A 24,944-nucleotide genomic window follows, 5' to 3' on the forward strand; every position below is an offset into this window, starting at 1 on the left:
CGCACTAACAGCTCGGCTAAGCCCGAGTTGGGGACAGGCCCCGAGTTATAACTCTGAGGTGCCTTTCAGACCATCCAAACTAGGCGCGAAGAGGGGTGAGGGGAGCCCCCATGAGAGAGGAAGTGTCTGTGTAACTCGCAGGGGGGGGAGAGCGACTCTGGGGAAGTGGCGGAGAAGCAACTGAAGGAGCCGGAGGAGGAGGGAAGGCAGCTGGCGAATTTCCTGTGAGCGATCAGAACGTGGAGCAGGGGGGAGCCGGATTTGCTGGGGCAGCTGCCGTGCTGGGGGTGTAGGCGGGCAGGGAGGGTGTTTTCACTTCCCCCTCCCGCCTGCAATTGGGATCTCCGTGTGTGCAATGAGAGCGAACACCCTCCCCCACCCCCTTGGCCCTCCCCTCCCTTCCGTGGCTGCTGTAGTGCTGGCCCAGCCCACGTTTTCTCTTTCTCCCTCCCTCCCTGGTCATGTGTCGCCTTTTTTTGTTTGCTTGCAGTGGAAACAATTTATCGCTCTTCTGCTAGCACCGACCCAAATCGCTGCCCATCAGGAGTAAAGGGGAGGGGGGGAGGGAAGGCTGAAAGTGGGGGGGCGGGAAGGTAAAACTGCAGAGGGGGCCCATGCTACTGTATTTCCTCTTGTGCCCTGGGACCCCTTTCCCCTTCTGCACATTGTTGGCTCAGTCTAAAGGAGGAGACGATGCCTTGTTCAATCAGATGAAAGTTTGCATAATAACCATGAAAGGACAGCGGTAAAATCTAACCTCTCTCAAGCCAGGTAAGTTGTTGTTTGTTATTTCTGAAGATTGCATAAGGCGCTGCATTGGAAGCTCAGTGTGGCGAGAGGGAAATCGCAGATCCTTTTTCTGCACATTTGAAAAGCTCTTTTCATTAATTACAGAAGTGCTGATCGGCTTTCGGAATGGTAGATCGTGTCTGTGCTAGTTAAACCAAAGATGGGAGTAAGTTGATCGGAGAGTTCTGTGTATGCCCTAAATGTGTGGTGGTGGTGGTGGTGGTTTAGTTGCTGCTGCTGTTGCTACCTTGATTTCCGAAGACACTTAATGAACAGCGTTGGCATTGTCTTTAAACTAAAAAGCCATCGTAGGCAACAGAGTCTGAGTCTCCAGCTCTTAAGTCATGCTGTCTGTTTACCAATTGGTGGGGGGAGACTCTCTTAGCAAAGACATAATTTAAAAAAAAAATCCATTCGGTGTTTGGCGGTAGAAAGAGATGGTCAGAATAATAGATCAGAACGCTGGGATCAGAACGCCTTAGGCTTCCGAGGTATATTGATAAGTTGCTTTTATGGCATGATCCAGTAAGGCCAATAAAAGGTTTATGACATCTCACCAGCATTGAAGGTATGTTTGCTGCAACTGCAAATGGCACAGGCACTGTGTAGGAATAAGAGCAGTTTTCCAGTTTCCTAGCAACGCCATTGATTGACTCAAATCCCAGCCAGTCACGGCGTGCCTTTTCCCCTTCAAATGTTTTTGACAAGTACAGGACGAGTGTTGCAATGTGCCTGTTTCAAAGTGCAGCAGAACCAGTCTCTGGCTGCCTCCCCGCCCCCCCCCTTTATTTTTCCTTTGTCAACTCTTTTTTTTTTCTGTAAAGATACACATCTGTGCAGGCCTCAACTATATTTCTAGTAGTTATTCTGGAGAACGTATTAATAGCGGGTGGGTAGTAACCTTCCCCTCCCCCCGCTTTCTTTTTCCTCTCAACCATTTCTGTTCCTCTGTGACGGGAAACGAAAGAGAGTGAACTCATACCAAACAGAAAAGTTGGTAAAGCAGTTCACCAGCGAATAACTATTTACATATCTGGTGGAGCGACCTCATTGGCAGCAGATTAAAAAATGTTTGCTTAACTGCAGACTCTCATGTGATCAGGCATTTCTTTGTCTAAATATGGAGAGGGAAAAAATGCAACTTGGCATACAGTTACAGTCAAATACTGGAAAACTCAGTTGTCGTTTGTGGGGAAAAAAAATGTTGCAAACCAAAGTTTAGGGGACAGCAAGCCAATAGACCATGTATACGATGGCACTGTGTTTTCTTTAGTGTGCTTGAGGGCCTAAATTGCAAAGTGCTGAGCATCTTCAACTCCTGCTGAACTCCAATTGGATTTGAGAGTTCTGAGAACCCGGCAAGGGCCTTACTTAGTTGCAAAGGTGAAAGAATCAGACTGACTTGAGATTTATTGGCTCTTTCCCTTTCTCATATGAATTCACTTATGGGAAAGTGTTCTGTATTTTGATAACTTCTGTAATTTTGGGGCTTCCTATGGACTTTAGTCAGACTATTTCCCCTAGTTCTATTAATAATAATAATAATAATAATAATAAAAAAAAACTGTAGGAAAGTTACCACTAATCTAGGACTTTTTTCATAAATGTGAAAAAAAATTGTGGTTTTTTTTTTGGTGGTTTCTGCAACTTTTTAAAAAAAATCAGTGACTGAATATAGCAACTAGTGTGTAAGTCCTTAGTCTTTAAGCAGAAGTCACCGTTGAAATCAGTGAGGAGTTCTGTCTAAAAATGGATGGCATGATATGGCCCTTTGGGAGGATACTGGCAAATAAGCAAATTAGACAGAAAGAGAGCAGCATGTTGTCATAGCAACAGTGCAATTAAATTACTTTACTGTCAGCCATGATATAATTTTCCTGTTTAGGAGCTCATGGGGCATAACTTCCATTAGTAGCCAAAGTTGAGTTTGCAGCATAGGTGAGCAGTGCACAGTGCCCTGATTTTGGAGTAAACTGTAAAACTCATATTTATATTCCAGACATTCAGATTTTCTTTAGAAATCTAGGAAGCAGTGTCTATGTAGGCTCAGCCTCTCTGTCCACAGGTCTATATCAATATATTTTCCTCCTCCAGATAGCTTCTGTCTCAGACTAATTATTTTTGTTCTGCTTTTTGTAGTGGTCTTACTGTATTTTAACTTATTTCTATGTGTGGTAGTGCCAGTCAGTGTTTTTTAAATTTATCTTTGCATAAGCATGTTCTCTTTATCACTACTGTGAAGAGAATTGCAGTAGTGGCACTCTTTCCCCTCTTTTATATCCCATGAATTACCTCCTTCATTCGTCCCCTTCCCCAGAATGTTGGCCTTGGCTTCCCCCACCTTAACCCCTTTAGCCTTTTTCTGTAGGTAAGGTGTTTCAGCTCCCGTGTAATTCTGACTGCCAATTGCTATAATTTCTCCTTCACTACTACAGCAAGTCTGTGATTCTATGACCAGTATGCCAAATGTGCCCTTGCTAGACAGAGGAATTATAGTGCTTAATATAGTCTACAATATAGTCTACACTTTTGTTTCCATGCAGGCATCCTTTTCCTCTTGTTAAGTACTTGTGCAGAAAGCTCCATAAGTTAGCGGTGGATGTAAAATTCTATCTTTTTTAATCCGCTTAATGTTTTGTTGTTTATTAAAACTGAAGGCACATATCCCCCCTTGCAATGCCCCCCACCTGTCTTTTTTGTTTTGTTTTACTCCTACCTGTTTCTGTTGAATCACACAGATTATTTATCTGGAAAAACTTCTGATCTCTCCAAGGCCTTCTGAATATTATTGATCTCTCACTCCCTCTGAGCCCCCTAATGCAGTATTCTCCGCAAATGTTGTCACCATACTTCTTCTAAGTCACTTTTATAATATGTAACATTTCCCATGGATTCTCATTTATGCCGCATTTCAATTAAGTTTCAGAGTATGTTCAAACCCCCTTTGTTTACCTGTACTTTGAGGTGTCCTGTGTTTCTAGCACATGGCTCTGTATTCTTTGGCCCAGTCCCAAATTACAGGATCCCCTTCATGTCTGTTTAAAAAGTACTGCTCCTAGTTTTGAGCTCGATCATAATTGTGCTATAGTTAAATTTGACGTTTGCTTGCTTGTGCCCTCCGCCAGAGGAGGCAGAGTGACTTTAATCACAATGCTGTTGTGTTGTCTTCAAACAGCTGAACTTAATCTGAAGCAACTGGCCTTGTGCACCCTGTTTTTTTAAATTTAAAGTTAATAAGTACATAAAAAGAAGTATGAGTGGAGTATTCTATGATTTGATATATGTATTAATCATTAAAGGGATGTGTGTTTTGGATTTCCTGTATGGAGTTTTGAGTACATACATGCAGAATTGAGGCATATGAGGATTATCGTATTATCCTATGGACTGAAATCGCATTCCTTTTCCTGATTGTAAATTATTTTACGTAACAGTCTTGGATGTATGTTTATGTGATCCTGTCATTTTTAATGTAGAACATAAAAGGCCAAATTATTGACTGGGGAAAAGCTGTCAAAATGTTGTTATGCTATAGCTGTCTTACCAGCTAACTTTCTTTCTTTTTCCCCCCCTCCCTGCTTTGGATTTACTCTGCTAGGTGCTTCTGTCTAAATGGGTCCAGTCATGCCTCCCAGTAAGAAGCCAGAGGGCTCAGGAATTAGTGTTTCCAGCGGACTGAGTCAGTGTTACCAAGATAGCGATTTATCAAAGGCACTTCATGAGGACGAGGACCTAGATTTCTCTTTGCCTGCCATCCGATTAGATAAAGGGGCCGTGGAGGATGAAGAACTAACTAACTTGAACTGGTTACACGAGAGCAAGAATTTGCTGAAAAGCTTTGGAGACTCAGTTTTAAGAAGTGTTAGCCCAGTTCAGGACATTGATGATGACACGCCTCCTTCTCCTGCTCAGTCGGACATGCCCTATGATGCCAAGCAGAACCCCAATTGCAAACCTCCTTATTCCTTTAGCTGCCTCATATTTATGGCCATTGAGGACTCGCCAACCAAACGCCTGCCTGTAAAGGATATATACAACTGGATCCTAGAACACTTTCCCTATTTTGCTAATGCTCCCACTGGATGGAAAAATTCTGTGAGACATAATCTGTCGTTGAATAAGTGTTTTAAGAAGGTGGACAAAGACAGAAGTCAGGTAAGATTCCAGCTATTCAGACATACCTGTTAGTAATGAAATAAATCTGCTCATCTTAAAATGTATTCACTATAGTCAAATGCAGTTTACATTACTATCTCTGGTAATTTCAGTTCGTTACATTCACAAAGCCAGCATTGCTGTAGGATGGTTCGTTCTGACTTTATTAAATTCATTGTCTAGACATCTGTAAGAAAGGACTCTTGGGGTTTTTTTTATTTTTCCAGCTGGTGTCTTCATGCATAGTGGTTAAATATTGTTTTTAGTTATCATGCTGTGCTAATGGTTTCCAGCTATACAAGACGCATGTATTCATACTATAAATAGTGTGCAGTGCTGTTCTTGGCTTATACAAATGTGTAGCGAGAGGGGATGCCATGTGTAAGATTCCATCCCCTTTCCCTTCTCTGAGTTGCAATTTGAAGAAACTTTGTCACTTTTAAAAATTCAGAAGAAGTTCAGAGTTCTGGTAGTGAGCCATCTTCCTGTGCACTTAACCTGCCTGGTCTCAGCTGTGCTTAAGAGAATCTCCTCTGAGAGGACATGTGTGTGGAAGGCAGTGGCCAAGGATAAAGTTGGTGACACAGGTGTTTGGGTCCCATCCTGTAACCACTGTGACTACCAGAAGTTAAATTATGCTCTTTTATGTCCATTCAGCCTCCTTGACCTCAGTGAGGTGGCATGGGTTTGAGAAGCAGATTTTTAATGCCCAGATCTTCACTACTGCTGTTTCTCTTGGTTTCACCGTTTTAAATTTTTTCAGTTGCATCTGAAGAACCAGGCTGTGAATGAGAGGAAGGGAAAATGAACAGTGTGTTGAGAGCATTACTATTTCCTGCAAAACTTTTAATTGCATAAATCTGTCCATTAAGGGCAACAGTTGTCCAATTCCAAATGGCTACAGCCTCTTACAGCAATAGGACTCATGAACCCTCAGCGGAGGAACTGCCTCCGGAATTGGCAGGCTGCTATTTCTCCAATTTGCTCTCTAATTCTAACAGGTTGGTGAAATAAATGGCAGGTGAAATTACACAAATTTATAGAAAATATCTATATAGTGGACACACTCTTTGGTTTGGAAAATACCGATTTTATTCAGCTTTGTATTTTTAATTTGGTTTAGCAGTTGCTCTGGCTGCAACATATTTTGGCTGCTCCAAAGCTAGATTAGGTGAGATCTGACCCTGAATTCTGTGAAAATGAAACTGAAGCTGATGTAACTCTGAGGTGGAATAAATAATGTTCCAGAGAAAGCATAGATAGGCACTAACAACTTTTTGATTAGATTTCCAAACTTTGTGTGGTTTTTTTTTTTTTTAAACTCAATTGTTACTTTTTAAACTCTGGATTCCTAGAATTCACCCTTTCAGCTAGTTTGGTTTCTGATGTGTTAAAGACACATTTTGATAAATTAGTTGTTGCTGTACGTGAGCATGCATGAGATTAAAACTGGCCTTTAATTCATGAATTGGAGCTCGTTTCACTTGATAAATTAGAGTACTAACTTCCTATTTGGAAGTGAAAACGTAAGGCAGGGAAAATGCCATACCATTCCTTATCGTGGCCTATAAATCACACTCCTGACCACAACAAGCTAACAAAATAGACTTAATAAAACAAAAAAAATCTTGGAACAAGCTAGATGTGTGTTTAGCATTCCCATTTGCTTTTTGTTACACCCGTTTTCCTCTTTTTCAAAGTTTCCTGTCTAGATTGCAGGTTCCCTGCTATGTGTGTATGTCAAGCGTCCAACAGTCTTTTGGGACCATAAGTAATACCACAAAGTGATTTCCTCTATAGGAAATTAGAGAAACAGGGGTTCCTCTTGCACTATGCAAGACTCTGGAAAACTGATCACCTACAATTGGTGGTCATGATCACAGTGGTGGTACCATGTCAGCTATTAAGGTGATGAGTATTTTAGAAATCCCAACTAATAATAAATAAGGAGACTAGGTTTTGATCTCTTCTTGAGAAAATGAGCTGTCAAAAATGTACAAATATCTGTCTATCCATTTCCCAGTTCTTCATAACACTCATTTCTCTTGATGGGAACCAGCAGTAGTAGTGGTGAGATCTCCATTGTCCATTTAAAATGTACATTGAATTAAGTCACTTAAATACCTCCTGGGTTTCTCTCCAAGAGTGCTGGCATTTTGACACCTGCATGCATGGCACTCACTAGTTGCAACTGCTGATTCAGTTGCTTTGGCATCTAATGGTAGGCTTGGGGGAAGCAGTAGGCTTTACCTGTTGCGCGTGTCTTATAACAGGTAACTGCATAACTTGTAAAAGACCTGTTCAAAAGGCAGAGTGTAAATACAGACTGAATCTTTGTTTTAGGATCACAAAACTCCCATTAATAGTATTGTTGTTCAAGACAATACTTTAAGTTTGCAGTGAAACAGTGTGTGCATGTAGCTGGGTTTGTGTGTGTATTTTACTTATTGCTTTTGTGTGGAAATGTAGTTAGCAAATGGCACACCCTGAAATGTTAACGAGGCAAGTTCCAAAATGTGCCCAGTGTATTCAGGGTTTTTTTTGGTTTTGTTTTGTTTTCTTTTTTTAATCAGCTTTTGGAATTGCAGGCATTTGCTAATTGATGCGTGTTGATACATTGTGGGAAGCTAGGTGATTTCTCTTTCATGGCCATGCTTTCCAGTGCTTAAATGTATATGCTATATCAGTATTTGTTTTTCTGAAAAAATACTGGTGAACAGTTAATTCTCCCTTGAATCCTTTCAGAATATTAGTTTGCTAACTCTTAGCCAGCCCAGTTTACATTCATGTGGCAGTCATTTGTGGTGTTGCAGGCAAGGGCAAACAAAGTAAAAAGGCATTTTCCATTTTTGTGCTGCATGCTCAGGGCTGACTGATAACAGACTGTTCTGTATTTGTGGTGACTGTAAAGGCTGTAACCATTGTCTTGTGTCTAATTTAAGGTTAGTTTTTTTTTTTTTTTTTTTTTAGCTGTCATGTTATTTAATATAGTGCCATTGGAGTAAATGTTCTGCAGGCAAGTAGAAAAGACAAGATCTGTGCTGAGGCAGGTACGATCTAGGTCCACAACAAAAGAGATGTGGGTAGAGTGTACAGAAGTGGAGGGTGGAAGGCAAGACAACAGTAAACAATAAGAATGGAACACACGTACATGGGTATGATTTTTATTTTACTCTCTTCCTTCTCCCTACACCTCCATCACTTCCCATGTCAGGATTACTAGGTCAGACCTTTATAACTTGCACATCCTCAGCCATGTTCCCTCTAATTTTTTACATCCATGTGTGGAATGAATTTTATGTGCACCAATATGGAGGTGATGTGTGGCAGGGGTGGGGTTGAGGGGTTCAGAGTGTGGGAGGGGGCTCAGGGCTGGGGCGGGAATGAAGGGTTTGGGATTCAGGTTGCCCTGGGGCTGCGGTGGGGAGAGAGGATTTCTCTCTCACTGCAGCAGCCTGGAGGTGAGAGAGAGGCGACTCTCCCTGGCTGTGGCAGCAGCCCAGGGCTGGGAGAGAGGCACCTCATCCCCCCCTGCTGTGTGGCTACACAGCTTAGAGGGAACTTAGATCCTCAGGCTGCTAGATTTGGGCTGGGAGCTTCATCTCTTTCCAGGTATAGAGCTCTGTGTTATCTAGACTGAGATGTGACACGAGTAGAACTGGTTAAAAATAGTGAAATTCGCCAGAAACATATAACTTTTTTTCCTGTTGCTTTGCACTTATGTAGTGGACAATAGGGAGACTTTTCAGCAGGTTAATTTACCATGTTTAAGGCACAGGCTGCTTCTGTGATCCCTTTATTGTGGAAGCTTGACCATTTTTTATATGGCACCTTGTGGACTGCAATACCTAGGCACAGTGAGAGGAATTTTAATCTGAACCCTTCAATTTCATGACTCTTGCATTTAGGGCGACCTTCCGTGTACTTAATTGGGCATGACTTCGTGTGTGTGTGTGTGTGTGTATTATTTATATAATATCAGAAAGAGAGTGAGTGCTTGACTTTTGTGTCCTGTGCTCTGTGCCACAGGAAAAAAGATCTACAAACTGCATCACTGCTTCTGTTTTCAAAGTTCTGATATTGTCACACTGATGTTTCTGAATGGTGGGAAAGAAACTTTGGGTGATACAGTACAAGGGTTTGTTCAAATATTGCTATTACTGTATAATATCTTTGCACTAGTAATATGACATTGTTTTAACCAATAGACACTTTGTAGATCAGTAAGAGCCAGGATTACTAGGTAATTTTTCTAGGATGGTGATTATCTGGGGTGGGCGAAGAGAGAAAATGCTAGTACTTTATAGTACAAAACCTCTGATTTGAGTTTAGCATTTAATAATATAATAGTCTTCCAGCATATATAAAATATCACATGATCCTAAGTATAGGAGTTCCCTGGCTTTGTCTATACTACTAAGCCTATGAATTCAGTGATTCAGATTAACCTATTGCAAATGTTCAGATTTAAATGCCCTGTAGTGTATGTCCCATTTAGTACAATCCGTTAGCCCATGACTTTTCCGACTTCCCTACCATCTGGTCCTTGGCTATAGAAAGGAATTTTTCTTGTATATGTGTCTCCATAGCAACGAGTTTGCAGTTGATATGGAAAGTAAGCAGTTGCCTTAGCAACGTAGTTACTGATGTGGCAGCTCCTCTGCTTTCATGGAAAGGGCTAAGCTAGTTCAGACACATTATGTAGGTTTGCTGTAATTATAGCTGCACCCACTAGTGCTGCTGTAGTTAAGGGTATGCAACACTTTTTTTTTGTTTGAACCCCTATTTCCCCCCCCCCCGACCTTTATGTATTGAGCCTAGGTATTCACCCTTTGCTGAACCATAGCTGACAATATCTTAGCTACAGAGCATGTGGCTCATGTATGCTTTCCAATTTCCAAAAAACAAGAACTTGCTTGGATCATTACTGTCTTATAAGTAAGTGAAGGGAAAGGATGTCTATCGTATTAGGAGATTTCCCCCCCCCCCCCCCGTTTTCTGTTGTAAATTGATGGGAGTTCCTTTCTAATCAAAGTTAAATCTAGCAGCAACCAGTCATAAAACTTTAGTGCCATTCCTCTACTCCCTTCTGCTACTAAGATGGACTTCTACCAGGCTTTTTCTGCTTGCTTGAAGGCTCATTTTAGTAGCAGGGCACCTCTTTGTGGCTTTCCTGGATTCTCCGTATTAGAATGGGGAAATACTTGCTAAAGGGGCTGTCCACAGCAGACAAAGCCAAGACCATCAAGTGTTTCCTTTTAGACTGCCACTCGTGTTGAGGGAGCTCATATTGAGGCCTGTAGATCAAGGGTATGGCTACACTTGAGATTTGCAGCGCTGGTGGAGGCTTTCCAGCGCTGCAATTAGTAACTGTCCACACCTGCAGGGCACATCCAGCGCTGCAACTCCCTGGCTGCAGCGCTGGCCGTACACCTGGGTCTGCTTGGGGTATAAGGATTGCAGCGCTGGTGCTGCAGCGCTGCTCGTAAAGTGTGGCCACACACCAGCGCTGTTATTGGCCTCCAGGGTATTAGGAGATATCCCAGAATGCTTTTAACTAAACTACTCCCTTTGTTTTGTTATGCTGCCTCTCTTTGTTTTGTTGTGAACTCGGGGCTCCGGGAGCTGCTTATCTAAAAAACAAACAGCTCCTGTTTGCCGAGATCAATCTGTAACTGACTGAACAATCAAATGAGATAAACCCACTACCTTGCTGTGAATGAGGCAGGCAAGGGGATGAGTGTTTGTTTGACGAGAGAAACGGTGGGGGCAGGGGTGAGAAAGGGAGTCGTTGGAGCAGCTGCTTATCTGCTCTGCAGGCTGTTTGCAGTTGAGTAAGGGGTCGGGAAAAATTTCTGATTTTGCAAGGCAGGGAGCTGATACAGTGTCAGCTCCAAAAATCCACTCTCTCTCTCTCCCCCGGTCCCTGTCACACTGCACCTCACCCCCCTCTTTTGAAAAGCACGTTACTGCCACTTGAACGCTGGGATAGCTGCCCATAATGCATCACTCCCAACAGTGCTGCAAATGCTGCAAATGTGGCCACACTGCAGCGCTGGTAGCTGAGTGTGTGGCCACACACCAGCGCTTTCCCTACACAGCTGTACAACCAGCGCTGTAACTCCCAGCACTGCAACTCTCAAGTGTAGCCATACCCCAAGATGGGGATAACCTGGCCCATCACCCTGGTGTGATATGGTGTGTATTCATTGAGGCTGATTGCTGATAATTGGGTCATGACGATCAGGCCAGGATCCCCCTTCACCTGGAATAGGTTCAGAGCTCTGAGAGTATCCACATACTCATTTGGCCATGAGGTGAACTGCTCCAGAGTTACCCTTGCCTAATGGATTTGCCTCCATTATAGTTGATGGCGAGGGTGCATGGACATGTACACTCTTTATTTCCTGGTTTTCACAAGCTTGAGTTTTGCTGGATTTGACAATCTGGAAGGGCACAATTTACCGCAAGACAACCTTAACTCTAAAACTGTCTGGTCTACACTGGTTGGTATAACTGTGTTGCTCAGGGATGTGGCATAGCTACCACCTCTCTGGGAGGTGGAGTACCTATGCTGATGGAAGAACTCTCCCATCAGCATAGGTAGCATCTTCACTAAGTGCTACAGTGGTGGTGCAGCTGCAGTGCTGTGTGTGTAGACAAGCCCTACATTTTCAGAATGGAGAGAGGTAAATGGTGGTGTCCCCCAGGGGTCTGTACTGGGACAAGAACTGTTCAACATATTCATAAATCATCTGGAAAAAGGGGCAAACAGTGAGGAGGCAAAATTTGCAGGTGATACAAAACTACTCAAGATAGTTAAGTTCAAAGCAGACTGCTAAGAGTTACAAAGGGATCTGACAAAACTGTGTGACTGGGCAACAAAATGGCAGATGAAATTCAGTGCTGATAAATGCAAACTAATGCACACTGGAAAACATAATCCCAACTATAAATATAAAATGATGGGGTCTAAATTAGCTGTTACCACTCAAGAACGAGATCTTGGAGTCATTGTGGATAGTTCTCTGAAAACATCCACTTAATGCGCAGCATCAGTCAAAAAAGCTAACAATGTTGAAAATCATTAGGAAAGGGATAGATAATAAGATGTAAAATATCACATTGCCTCTCTATAAATCCATGATATGCCCACATCTTGAATACTGCATGCAGATCTGGTCACTCCATCTCAAAAAAGATATATTGGAATTGGAAAAGGTACAGAAAAGGGCAACTAAAATGATTAGTTGTATGGAACAGCTTCCATATGAGGAGAGATTAATAAGATTGGGACTTTTCAGCTTGGAAAAAAGACAATTAAGGGGGGATATGATAGACATCTATAAAATCATGACTGGTGTGGAGAAAGAGTAAATAGCACTTCCTTATTTACTTTCTCATAACACAAGACTTAGAGGTCACCAAATGAAAGTAATAGGTAGCAGGTTTAAAACAAACAAAAGGAAGTATTTCTTCATACAATGCACAGTCAACCTGCAGATCTCCTTGCCAGAGGATGTTGTGACGGCGCAGACACTAACAGGTTTAAAAAAGGAACTAGATAAGTTCATGGAGGGTAGGCCCATCAATGGCAGGGGGTGGGGGAGGGTGGAGGGAGAGAGGGGCAGGGATGGTGTCCTTAGCCTCTGTTTGTCAGAAACTGTGAATGGGTGACACACAGAATGGATCTCTTGAAGATTACCTGTTCTGTTCATTCCCTCTGAAGGAACCGGGCATTGCCCCTTGTCAGAAGACAGGATACTGGGCTAGATGGACCATTTGTCTGACCTATCATGGCTGTTCTTATGTGGTTTGTTTTTTGTTTTTGGCAGTGAACCTCTCACCTAATGAGAGTTTAGTGGAGATGCTGTAGATACATGTTCCCCATCAATCATTCTGAGCTATGAAATTCAGGGAGCTCACTGTGATTTGCACCAGAACAGCAAGAGGCTGTTTCCTTCTTCTCACTTTGGGAGCTCATGCAGAAAGGAGTCATGGCAGGGAGAGGGGAGGATTTCGTGGAGAAGTGATTCTTTAATATACATGGCTTTTCTCTGATCTGTTAATGTCCTGGCCTTTGACAGGTAAAATACCACTAATAGGGGTAAGACATTAGTTAGAATGGGAGGAAAGGGAGCCTGAATAGACTGTCTGTCTGTCTTAAACCAATCTGCATATGCACATTCACTGCCAGTAACACTTTCTGCATTACTTGGCAAAGAATTTTTCACGGGGAGATCGTTGGCACTCTGCTGGGGTTCATAATAGTCCTTTCTGCCCTATGATTGCTTTGTCTGACCAGAATAATTCAAGCCATAGAATTTTAGCAATTTCTGAATCAAGCCAATAACTTCTGGTTGAGCAAGAGTGTACCTTTAAGAGAGACTTTCAGTTTTAAATTTTAAAATATCAGTTGATTGAGAATCCATCACATCCCTACTTAAGTTGTTACAATTGTCATTTTTAACGTGAATTCAGAGTACATAACTAGGCATACATTTTTTGTTTTGTTTTATTTTCATGCCATTGGATCTTGTTATGCTTTAGTCTGCTAGATTAAAGAGTTCTTTACCATCAGAAATCTTCTTCCATTGTAGGTACTTAGATTATGATCAAATCACGTCTTAATCTTCTCTAGGATAAACTATAAAGAGAGTGAGTTATTTAGGGCTAGTCTACACAGGCAATGCTAAAACACTGCCGTGGGTTGGGAGCAAGCTGAGAGGAGTTTTGTGAGTTCAAGTTGCTAGACAGGAAAGTGGGAACAAGCTGCCCATATTTGTTGTGGTGATAGAAGCTGGCTACTTAGGTGAGGATGGGGAGGTGAGATGCACTGTTGGCCACTAGACTTTAGGGCTGAGTTAAGGGACAGGAATAGCAGTATAAGTGTTTTGAGACTTTTGTTTACATTAACCAGACTTCTTTTGCCCACTGGAGAGTTGTACCACTGTCTTCACTGGGAGCAGGATTGCACCCTCAGTGGTTCCTAAATGCTTAAACACATGCCTAATTTTAAACGTGAGACGTTCCATTGACATCAGTGAGACTACTTTCCTGCTTAAAGTTAAGCATATACTTAATTATTTTGTATCAGAGGGGTAGTCGTGTTAGTCTGGATCTGTAAAAGCAGCAAAGAATCCTGTGGCACCTTATAGACTAACAGACGTTTTGGAGCATGAGCTTTCGTGGGTGAATACCCACTTCGTCGGATGCACTGGGGGCCAATGAGATGTACACACAACATTTATAAGAACCAGTTTCTGTTGTGTGTTCTCCTTTTTTACCAAGTATCAGGGGGGTAGCCGCGTTAGTCTGTATCTACAAAAACGAGGAGTCCAGTGGCACCTTAGACTGAAGCCTGGTCTACACTAGGCGTTTAAACCGGTTTTAGGAGCATAAAACCGATTTAACGCCACAACCGTCCACACTAGGAGGCACCTTATATCGATTTTAATGGCTCTTTAAACCGGTTTCTGTACTCCTCCCTAACGAGAGGAGTAACGCTAGTATCGGTATTAACATATCGGATTAGGGTTAGTGTGGACGCTGATCGACGGTATTGGCCTCCGGGAGCTATCCCACAGTGCACCAGTGACCGCTCTGGACCGCAATCTGAACTCGGATGCAGTGGTCAGCTAGACAGGAAAAGCCCCGCGAACTTTTGAATATTTCCTGTTTGCCCAGCGTGGAGCTCCGATCAGCACGGGTGGCGATGCAGTCCAAAATCAAAATAAAAAAAGAGCTCCAGCACGGACCATGCGGATGTGATCGCTGTAAGGGCAGGCAAATCCGTTCTATCAGCGCTCCGTTACAGAAGATGAAATGATTTTTGCGCCATCAGGCACTGGGATCTCAACCCGGAAGTTCCAAGGGGCGGGGGAGGCTGCGGGAACTATGGGATAGCTAGGGAATAGCTACCCACAGTGCAACGCTCCAGAAGCCGATGCTAGCCTCGGACCGCGGACGCACACCACCGAATTAATGTGCTTAGTGTGGCCGCGCGCAATCGATTTTATAAAATCTGTTTTACAAAACCGGTTTATGCAAATTCGGAATAGTCCCGTAGTGTAGACGTACCCTAACACAGGGGTTCTCAAACTGGGGGTCGGGACCCCTCAGGGGGTTGTGAGGTTATTATGTGGGGGGGTTGCAAGCTGTCGGCCTCCACCCCAAAGCCCACTTTGCCTCTAGTATTTATAATGGTGTTAAATATATAAAAAAGTGTTTTTAATTTATAAGGGGGGTTGCCCTCAAAGGCTTGCTATGTGAAAGGGGTCACCAGTACAAAAGTTTGAGAATCACTGGATTAACAGATTTCTTTGGGCATAAGATTTTGTGGGTAAAAAAACCCCACTTCTTCAGATGCAACCTTTTTTACTCAGTTTTAAAATATGGCAATAGGTTCCTTTTGTGCCAGGTCTTAATTGATAGCAGAGAAGGCTTTAAGAGGCGCTGTGCTGTTACACTTATAAAAGGATGTTACTGAAGTGGCCTGTGAAATAAGAAGGGTGTCAATAAAATCAATTAACAAGCTTTTCTGTGAAACCGTCTTTATTTTCTCGACCACCACCTCTCTCTCACTAATTCCTTGAGAGTTGTAATGAACAAAGTGCAGCTGTATTGTGTTTCAGTTGTAACAAATCTTTGGGGCTAATGCTCTGTTTTGAGCACAGCAGGCTGCACAAGCCATCAGGGTTGTCTGAGGGTTGAAGTATGTGCACAGAAAGACTTTTTAAGTGTCCATTAACAAATACTTAACTATGGTGAATTACAATGAACTCCCATAGAAGTATATAAGAGATGCCTTGGAGCACCAAAGCCTCACTACATTGAATACAACACCAATTCAAGACTGAACATTTAAAGATTACCCATGTTCCCTTGTCTCAGAAAACACCTTTCTGTTTTGTGTCCAACACTTGAATTCTTCAATGAAACATCAAGGAGTGCATTTTAATAAGAAAATATTTTATCCCTTGAATTTCTCCAGAAGCTGCCTCTCTCTCTTATTTTGTAGCCCCAAAAAGGAAACAAACATTATGTATTGGCTGAAATGGAACAGTACAATTAAACTATTAGACCTTGATTCCTTGCTGTGAAGATCTTTTGAAAAATGGTTAACAAGATCTGATTATGATTGAATAGACTAGCTGAAAGCTCTCTTCAGACAGCCTAGAAGTCAGTATTTTAATTTGCTGATGAACTTCAATTTCCTTCCTCCCACTGTTTTTAGTAGGCAGTGAATTGATATGGTTTAGAGAGTGTAGCATGTACAAATATGGAATATTAATAAATAAGCATTTAATGAATTGTGGAGATGTCTTTCTCTGAGTTTCTAATCCAGGTTTTTCACAGACCTCTGTGATATCTGCAACGTGCTAACATTCATGTGTCAACGGACTCATACATGCTACTTCTGTGTATTTTTTTAACCATCTTGTATATCACATCTGCATTATCAAATGTTGTTTAAAACCTTGTAAAAAGCCCCAGTTAATGGATAGTTAAAATCTTTTTTTTTTTTTAAGTAAGGACCAATTTGTGGCTCAGTTTCAAATTTAGCCTTCCCTTTAGTCTGGCCTTCAAACAATCTTGTAACTTCTCCTAGCCTCATCATCAGAAGTAATCTCCCCACAGATCAGGACACACTAACTCAAAATGGCACCAGACCCTGTCAGAGCAACAGATGTGAAACCTGCAGGCATATCTCCACTGGTGCAATGATCAACACCCCCCACAACACACCTTTCAAGATCCATGGTTCCTACACATGCCTATCACAACCTATGGTGTACCTCATCCAGTGCACTAAATGCCCCAATAACAGCTAAGTGGGTGAAACCAAACAATCACCACGCTCTCAAATGAACTCTCACAGGAAAATGATAAAAGACAAAAACACCATATCACCTGTGGGTGAACACTTTTCACAAAACGATCACTCTGTATCTGACCTATCAGTCCTCATCCTCAAAGGAAACCTGCACAACACTTTCTAAAGATGAGCCTAGGAGCTTAAATTCACAACTTTTTGCTAGACACTAAAAATCATGGACTGAACAGAGACTGGATTTGTGGCTTATTACAACAATCTATAATCCACTAGTAAACCACCTCCAGCTGATCTCCCCGCTCAGCCCTTTCCTTTGCTCCCTTTGACTGGAGGGTGTTAATTGGCCACTTCACCATGAATGGTTCCTTGAAATATGTGATGATTACTTATGCCAAACAATCTGTTCCACCTTGTATTTAGCTATGACACTCTGAGGTCTTCTTGTCTACACTACAGACCTATATAGGTATAACTACATCACTCAGGGGTGTGAAAAATCCACAGCCATGAGTGCTATGTTGGTGGGAGAGCTTCCTCGTCGACATAGCTACTGCCTTTCGGGAAAGTAGATTAACTACACCGACTGGAGAGTGTAGAGTGTCTTCATTAAAGTGCTACAGTGATGCTGATGCAGCATTTTAAGTGTAGACTTGCCAGTGTAAGTTACACAGACCTGAAGAAGAGCTCTCTGTAAGCTCGAAAGCTTGTCTCACTCACCAACAGAAGTTGGTCGAATAAAAAATATTACCTCACCTGCCTTTCCTCTCTATTTTGCCCAATAGTGACTTACTTCTTTCCTTTCAAAGTTGGGCAGAACAGTGCTTGGCACCTTAAAGACTAACAGTTTTATTTGGGCATAAGCTTTTGTGGGTAAAAAACCCATTTCTTCAGATGCATGGAGTCATCTGAATAAGTTGTTTTTTTACCCACGAAAGCTTATGCCCAAATAAAACTGTTAGTCTTTAAGGTGCCACCGGATTCAGTCCTGATATAAGTAAATACAGCCCTGCTGAAATCCATGTGCCTGATTATATAGCAGGTTTGAATTTCACTCAGTATACAGAGAGAGAGAGAGAGAGAGAGCTTAAATTTTTTCTTATCAAGGCTTTTCTTCAGTAAGGATCCCCTCTGATTAATACATGATTCCTATTACACTATCTAGAACTTTATTCTAAAGCAGTGGTTCTCAGACTTTTGTACTGGTGACCCCTTCCACATACCAAGCCATTGAGTGCGACTCCACCCCCCCCCATAAATGAAAAACACTTTAAAATATATTTAACACCATTATAAATGCTGGAGGCAAAGTGGGGTTTGGGGTGGAGGCTGACAGCTTGCAACCACCTGAGGGGTCCCGACCCCCAGTTTGAGAACCCCTGTTCTAAAGTGTCTTCTATAGTCTTAGCGAGAACCTGTGAGGATTGATGGGTTTGTCCCTTCTTTTACGTAGGAAGTGGCAGTAGCCAGGCTTAGCAGACTTTCCTGGTATTTGAATGAAACGTTCATTGGCTCTGTGGTGCTCCTGATTTAACTGATTTCAGTTGGAAATTGAGGTGAAACTTCACCCCCGCCCCACAAACCCCCCTCCTCACTTCAGTGTCTCAATGTGAAATGTTGATAAGTGGCTCAAACGCACACGGTCCCTGTTCTTAGGAGCTTGCAGTCTAAAATCTTCATAGCTATGGTAGGCATTCAGTCTTCTCAATGCTTTTCCAGTTTCCCTCTTTATTGTTCTCCTGACTTAACTCCCTAATACACTCTCTGCCTTACAAGAATTCTGACACAACAGTGAATATTCCTGTATGCCTTCTTTAATTATAGAAGCAAAGGCCACTACTAAATGAGAAATGCTCTTCTTGCTGAGTTGTTGTCATATAGCACACCATTACTGTGGCTACCTGTTTGAACAGTTGTCTGGAATCCAATCAGACCTTGACTCTGTGTACAGATGAGAGGAAACAATCATCTGACTAAGGTTTGGTTTTGATTTTTTTTTCTTTGGTGGCATTTGCTCCCCAGATACAAGCTTTTCCACTCAGTAGCTTGCAAAAAGGGCCCTGACATGAGGTTCGTTTTTGTTTAGATCTGCGTCTGAGAGCTATTCATTGAATTATTTGGAGGAAAGCTACAGAAATTCATAGATTCCAAAGCCAGAAGAGACCATTGTGATCATGTAGTCTGACCTCCTATATAACATAGGATGCAGGACTCCTCCAAAATAATTCCTGAAATGATGGTATAATGTTCCTTTCCTAGTCATTAATAAACTGTTAAATAGTGTGGAGCCAAGAACCAATCCCTGCAGGCCCCCACTAGAAACACTTCTGATCAATGATGATTCCCAGGCTATGGCTACACTTGCACTTCAAAGCGCTGCTGTGGCAGCGCTTTGAAGCGCTAAGTGTAGTCAAAGCGCCAGCGCTGGGAGAGAGCTCTCCCAGCGCTGTCCGTACTCCACCTCCCTGTGGGGAATAACGTACGGCGCTGGGAGCCGTGCTCCCAGCGCTGGGGCTTTGACCACACTGGCGCTTTGCAGCGCCGCAATTTGCAGCGCTGGAGAGGGTGTGTTTTCACACCCTGCTGCAGCGCTGCAAATTTGCAAGTGTAGCCATGGCCCCAGTTTACATTTACATTTGGAGACCTATAAGTTACCCAGCTTTTAACATGGCACACATTAAGTAGATAAATATAATGTCTTTTTCTAGTTTTTTAATCAAAATGTCATGGTAGCAAGTCAAACACCTTACAGAAGTTTGGTACGTCAACACTATTACCTTTATCAGTCACACTTTTTATCTCATCACAAAATACCAAGTTAGTTTGACAGGATCTATTTTCCATAAACCTATGTTGATTGGCATTAATTATATTCTTTCTTTCTTAATTGAGTCCTGGATCAGTCGCTTCATTGTCTTGCCTGGGATTGAGTGCAGACTGACAGGCCTATAATTATCTGGGTCATCCTGTTTACCCTTTTAAAAATATTGGCACGTTTAGTTTTTTTCTAGCCTTCTGGAACTTCCATGGGGTTCCAAGATTTATTGAAAACTTGGATGAAAGTTACTGGGACCTGCTGATTTAAATAGTAGCCACGGTTTAACATCTTCCTGAGATGCTAGTGGAATGGAAAGAGTGTTATCATAATGATATGACTACATCATCTGTCGTCCCCCTCACCCCCCAAACTACAGAACAGAAATATTTATTGAACACTTTGCCTTTTCCTCATTATTATTGATAATTCTACCATTTCCAGCTAGCAATGGACCATTGTTAGTCACCTCCTACAAAGAGGCTTAGCTTTCTGCTTCTTTTGAAACAGTGATCTTAGCCTTCCTTCAAGTTTATTATGACACAATGATTGGATCTGTCAGAATGTGTAGCCGTGTAAATGCTTATATGGTGTTCATTGCTGTAGTAAGTGTAACCCCTTTGGGGTTTAGAGAGCATGGCCCCTTTAAATCTTTTTCCCAGAGGGGAGGAGGAGAGTAAGAAAAAAGAAGGGAAATTCCAGGGGGCAGCACTAGAGCTCCAGGGAGAGAGAGAGGCTGTCTGCAGGCCCTTGCAAAGGAAGCAGAGAGAACCTGCCTGAAGCCTGGGAAGGACAGGGTGGCCGATCAGGGACACCCAGTGGTGAGCTCCAGCCGGTTCGCAGCGGTTCGCGCGAACCGGTTGTTAAATTTAGAAGCCTTTTTAGAACCGGTTGTTCCAGGACAACCGATTCTAAAAAGCTTTTAAATTTAACAAAGGCTCGGGCAGCTGTCTGCCCGGCCCCGGCCCCAGCTCACCTCCCCCTCTCCCCTGAACGCTCCGCCCTCCTTCTCCTCCCCTTCCCCTGCTTCCCGCGAATCAAATGTTCGCGGGAAGCCTGAAAAAAGGAGCAGGCAGGTAAGCCGGGCGTGTGGGGGAGGGGACGGGATGGCTCCTCCTGGCCCTGGCCGAGCGCCCCAGCCTGGTCCCAGCCAAGCATCCCCGGCTCGGGCTGGTCCCGCCTGCGCGGCTCGGACCCGGCCCAGCTCTGGCCCCGCAGCTGCGGCTCCGGTCCCGGTGCCGGCCGGGGGAGTTGGGCCCCGCGGCTGCGGCTCCGGTCCCGGTGCCGGCCGGGGGAGTCGGGCCCCGCGGCTGCGGCTCCGGTCCCGGTGCCGGCCGGGGGAGTCGGGCCCCGCGGCTGCGGCTCTGGCGCCGGTCCCGGTGTCGGCCGGGCCCAGGGAGTCGGGCCCCGCGGCTGCGGCTCCGGCACTGGTCCCGGTGTCGGCCAGGCCCAGGGAGTCGGGCCCTGCGGCTCCGGCGCCGGTCCCGGTGTCGGCCGGGCCCGGGGAGTCGGGCCCCGCGGCTGCGGCTCCGACCCTGGCCCCGACCCCGGCAGGGGTAAGGGGCCAGGGCCGGGACTGGGGCGGGGGAGGAAGGGTTGGATCGGGCAGAGGTTCTGGGGGGGCAGACAGGGGATGGGGAAGGGGGGGGGTTGGGTAGGCGCCGTGTGGGAGTTCCTGGGGTCTGTTGGGATGGTGGTGGATGGAGTTGGGGCAGTCAGGGGACAGGGAGCGGGGCAAATTTGGCAGGGGGTGGGGTCCTGGGGGGAGAGTTAGGATTGGGGGTCTTGGGAAGGAGTGGTCAGGGGACAAGGAGCAGGGCAGGGGGGGTTATGCGTTGTGGTTTCTGAGGGGGGGCAGGACGTGGGTGGGGGGTGTACTCACTGGGCGGTTCCCTACCGGGTCTTCGGTGGTGGGTCCTTCAGCCGCCGGAGCCGTGCCGCCGAAGACCCAGTAGGGAACCGGTTCCTAAGATTTTGGCAGCTCATCACTGGGGACACCCCAGGACCGAAGCCAGGAGGAGCACTGTGCCAGGGAGGAATTGCTCGAGAAGGACAGGCCAGAGCGGGACCCAGTATCAGGCTGCCCAGAGCTTTATAGGGCTGTGAGTACTGGCGCTTGTGACTGCATTGGGAATAAGGAGGGAGGCTATAGCTAGTTAAGTGGGGAGGTGGTCGCTCTGTGTGTCTTTGCAGAGAGCGGCAGAAGAGGGCACTGGAGGGTTTGCTGGGGAGAGTTTACTGGCGCCGAAGACAACCAGGAGCACCCAAGACTCACCAGTGGACTGGAACTTTGCTCAGGCCTCCTGAATTCTGTGTGCAGACACATTGCTCAGTGTCTGCCCTTCCAGACTGTGCTACCACTGGGCCTGTGGGGCCTCGGTTTGGATGCAACCCTGTTTTATCCTCCCCTATATTTCCCCTTGTTGTTTTTTCTCCTCTCATCCCTCTGTAAATATATATTTCCCTTGTTATATCCATTATACTTTTCCTGTGGGGGTGTGTGTTCTCTCTGGGGGGGTTTGGAACAGGTGCCCGTGGGGTGGAAGGGATTTCTCCGCTGCGTGCCTGCGCACGCCTTCTCTTGGCCAGTGCTGCCTGCAGAGCAGACTCCATCTTGGCCATGAGGGCGCTAAAGTTACACTTGGTGGCCCATACGGGGACTTTGCAGTACACACACACACATACACACATCCCCCTATGTTGCACACCCTGGGCTCTTCACAGAGCAAAGAAACTCCTGAGTGACTTTCATCTCAGTTTTAAAAAAAAATGGAGAGAGGATTATTAGAAGACCTGTGCCGAAGGGCACGAATCCCAGTAACCAAAGCTGTGCTGGTGGCAGGATTCCCAGAAAAGATGGAACCAAATGAAATAGAGACGAGCCTAGATGCAGCTGAAATACTGGGGAGGATAAAGGTCCACACCCGTATTTACAACTGCAAAGTGCAGGGCATAGTAGCACCATGTACTCACTCCAAGGAAGCAGATCTTGATAAAGTGCCCAAAGAGGTGCAAGTAGAAGGTATCCCCTGGACAATTCTGGGGGTAGAGCAGTCCCCTCCTAGTGTGCCTATGTCACTTGAAGTGGATTCTTTAGCGCAGAAATTGCAGGCTCTGATGGTGGATGAAAAGCGGACAAGAGAAGAATTAATTTTGGCAGAAGGAGGGGCTCCAACACGTGCAGCACCCAACCTGATGGGATGGGCCAAAGAGCTGGGAAACGCTCTCAAAGATGCATTGAAGCCAGTATGTGAAAGTGCTCCATACAAGCAGTTACGTTCATTCTCGGGGGTGTCACCTGTACCCTCAGGGGAGGATGATTGAGACCTGGAGGGATTTTATGGTGCCACTTGTCCAAGAGTGGGAATGCTCTGATGCTGAGAAGCGGAAACATGTGCTTGAGAGTCTGAGGGGACCTGCCATGCAAATTATCTGAACCCTGAAAGACTCACAACCAGCTGCCACAGTGCAAGACTATTTAACCGCTCTTGAGAGTGTCTACGGTACTACTGATAGCAGTGAAGATCTATATTATCGTTTCTGCCATACCTATCAGGAGCCCCACAAACGATCGTCAGATTTCATCAGGAGACTAGAGGATTTGCTACAGCAGGTAGTGCGGAAGGAGGGCATCTCCACCAAGGACGTTGATTCCGCTAGGTTGGACCAAATCCTTTGGGGCACCCGACAGGATCATAGAATATCAGGGTTGGAAGGGACCTCAGGAGGTCATCTAGTCCAACCCCCTGCTCAAAGCAGGACCAATCCCCAGACAGATTTTTGCCCCAGATCCCTAGATAGCCCCCTCAAGGATTGAACTCTCAACCTTGGGTTTAACAGGCCAGTGCTCAAACCACTGAGCTATCCCTCCCCCGAAGATGGGTTGATGTTGTGGCGACTGCAGCTGAGGGAACAGGCCCAAAACCCACCCCCATTCCACAAGCTCATTCGAGAGATACGTGAAGAGGAGGAACGATTGTTGCAAGTGTATGCAGTGGTGCAGCCGAAGATGGCAGGGAGTCACACCACCACAGTGCTTGGAGAGATGGAAGACGCCCCATCAGTGGCAGCAGCACTAAGAGATTTGACCCGAGAAGTGGCCATGATGAAGGCTTAGGGACATACTGTGCCATCCTCAAGAGGGGAGAGTAGCAGGAGGGGTGATAGTTAGCGAGACGGTTTCTGTTATAACTGTGGAAGAGATGGTCACTATGCCTTGGACTGCCAAAATAAGACAGATCATGAAAGGGTATCTCAGAGATTGCAGCAGACCATTAGGAAGCTTCAGGGAAACAACAACAGGGCTTGGGGAAGGAGCAACCCAAGACCCTGAAATTCCAAGGGTCCCCAGAAAAAAACACAAACGGGGGTTCTTCTTCGAGTGATTGCTCATATCCATTCCAGTTAGGTGTGTGCGCGCCGCGTGCACTTTCGTCGGAAGACTTTTACCCTAGCAACCCCAGTGGGTCGGCTGAGCGCCCCCTGGAGTGGCGCCATAACGGCACCGCATATATACCTCAGCCGACCCACCTGACCCTCAGTTCCTTCTTACTGCCCGTGTCGGTCGTTGGAACAGCGGAGTGCAGCTTGTCTGACCTCCGCTTCCCTAGCTTCCTCATAGTTTTCTCTGTAAAAAATTGTACATAGTTCTTAGCTTAGCTTAGGTTTTCTTATTTTTGATAGTTAAAATCAGTTTAGTGTAGATAGTTAGCGGGTTCGGGGGTTAGCCCCACCCGCACCCGGGACCGGAGCGTATGCCCGGCTCCTCGGGTTTCAAGCCATGCTCGGCCTGCCGCAGGCCTATGCCTACAGGAGATCCTCATAGCTCCTGTTTAAAGTGCTTAGGAGAGTCGCACTTATCTACTAAGTGCCCAATTTGCAAGGCTTTCAAGCCTCGCACTAAGAGGGAGAGAGACATTAGGCTGAAACAGCTCCTAATGGAGGCAGCCTTAACCCCTCCGGCCGCGGCACCGCCCGCTGCCCCGAAGGACTCTCGCAGCACCACCACGGCGCCGGGCCACTCTGCGGTGCCACCGAAAACATCTTCGGCACCGAAGCCGGCCCAAAGACGCGCTCTCTCGCCTACGGCGAAGAAAGGAAAGGCCGCTGCCTCCATGGCACCGCCGGCTCCGAAGCCACAGAGTGCACCCTGTCTGGACCGCCCGGCACCAAAACCTGCCGCGGCACCGGTTCCTCTGCCGCAGACGCTTCTGCCGGCACCGGCGACTCCGGCCCCTGAGAGGCCGTCGAGCCCGGCACCTGTAACCTCCCCGGCTCCGGCCGCGGTTGAGATGCCACTGCCATCGACTCCTGAGACCTTCGAGGCAGCACGGGACCTCATTGCGCTGACAG

General features: G+C 45.2%; 1 protein-coding gene and 1 long non-coding RNA gene across 9 annotated transcripts in view; one reads left to right on the forward strand and one right to left on the reverse strand.

Moving 5' to 3' along the window:
* The window catches only part of FOXN3 (forkhead box N3), a 318,212-nt gene that overhangs the window by 122,124 nt on the left and 171,144 nt on the right, over positions 1-24,944 (forward strand). For 4 of the 8 annotated variants that reach the window (XM_045014705.1, XM_045014703.1, XM_045014706.1 and 1 more), the window contains one exon: positions 4,388-4,944. In XM_045014705.1, coding sequence (XP_044870640.1) covers positions 4,402-4,944 — 543 coding nt within the window. In that variant the 5' untranslated portion in view covers positions 4,388-4,401. Of the gene's footprint in view, positions 1-413; positions 772-901; positions 956-4,387; positions 4,945-24,944 lie in introns of those variants that run through there. The other 4 variants (XM_045014701.1, XM_045014708.1, XM_045014709.1 and 1 more) reach the window with 2 other exon arrangements.
* The window catches only part of LOC123369298, an 85,853-nt gene that overhangs the window by 22,562 nt on the left and 38,347 nt on the right, over positions 1-24,944 (reverse strand). The gene's annotated exons all lie outside the window — the stretch shown is intronic.

The sequence above is a fragment of the Mauremys mutica genome, chromosome 4, assembly GCF_020497125.1.
Source record: "Mauremys mutica isolate MM-2020 ecotype Southern chromosome 4, ASM2049712v1, whole genome shotgun sequence".
NCBI lineage: Eukaryota > Metazoa > Chordata > Testudines > Geoemydidae > Mauremys > Mauremys mutica.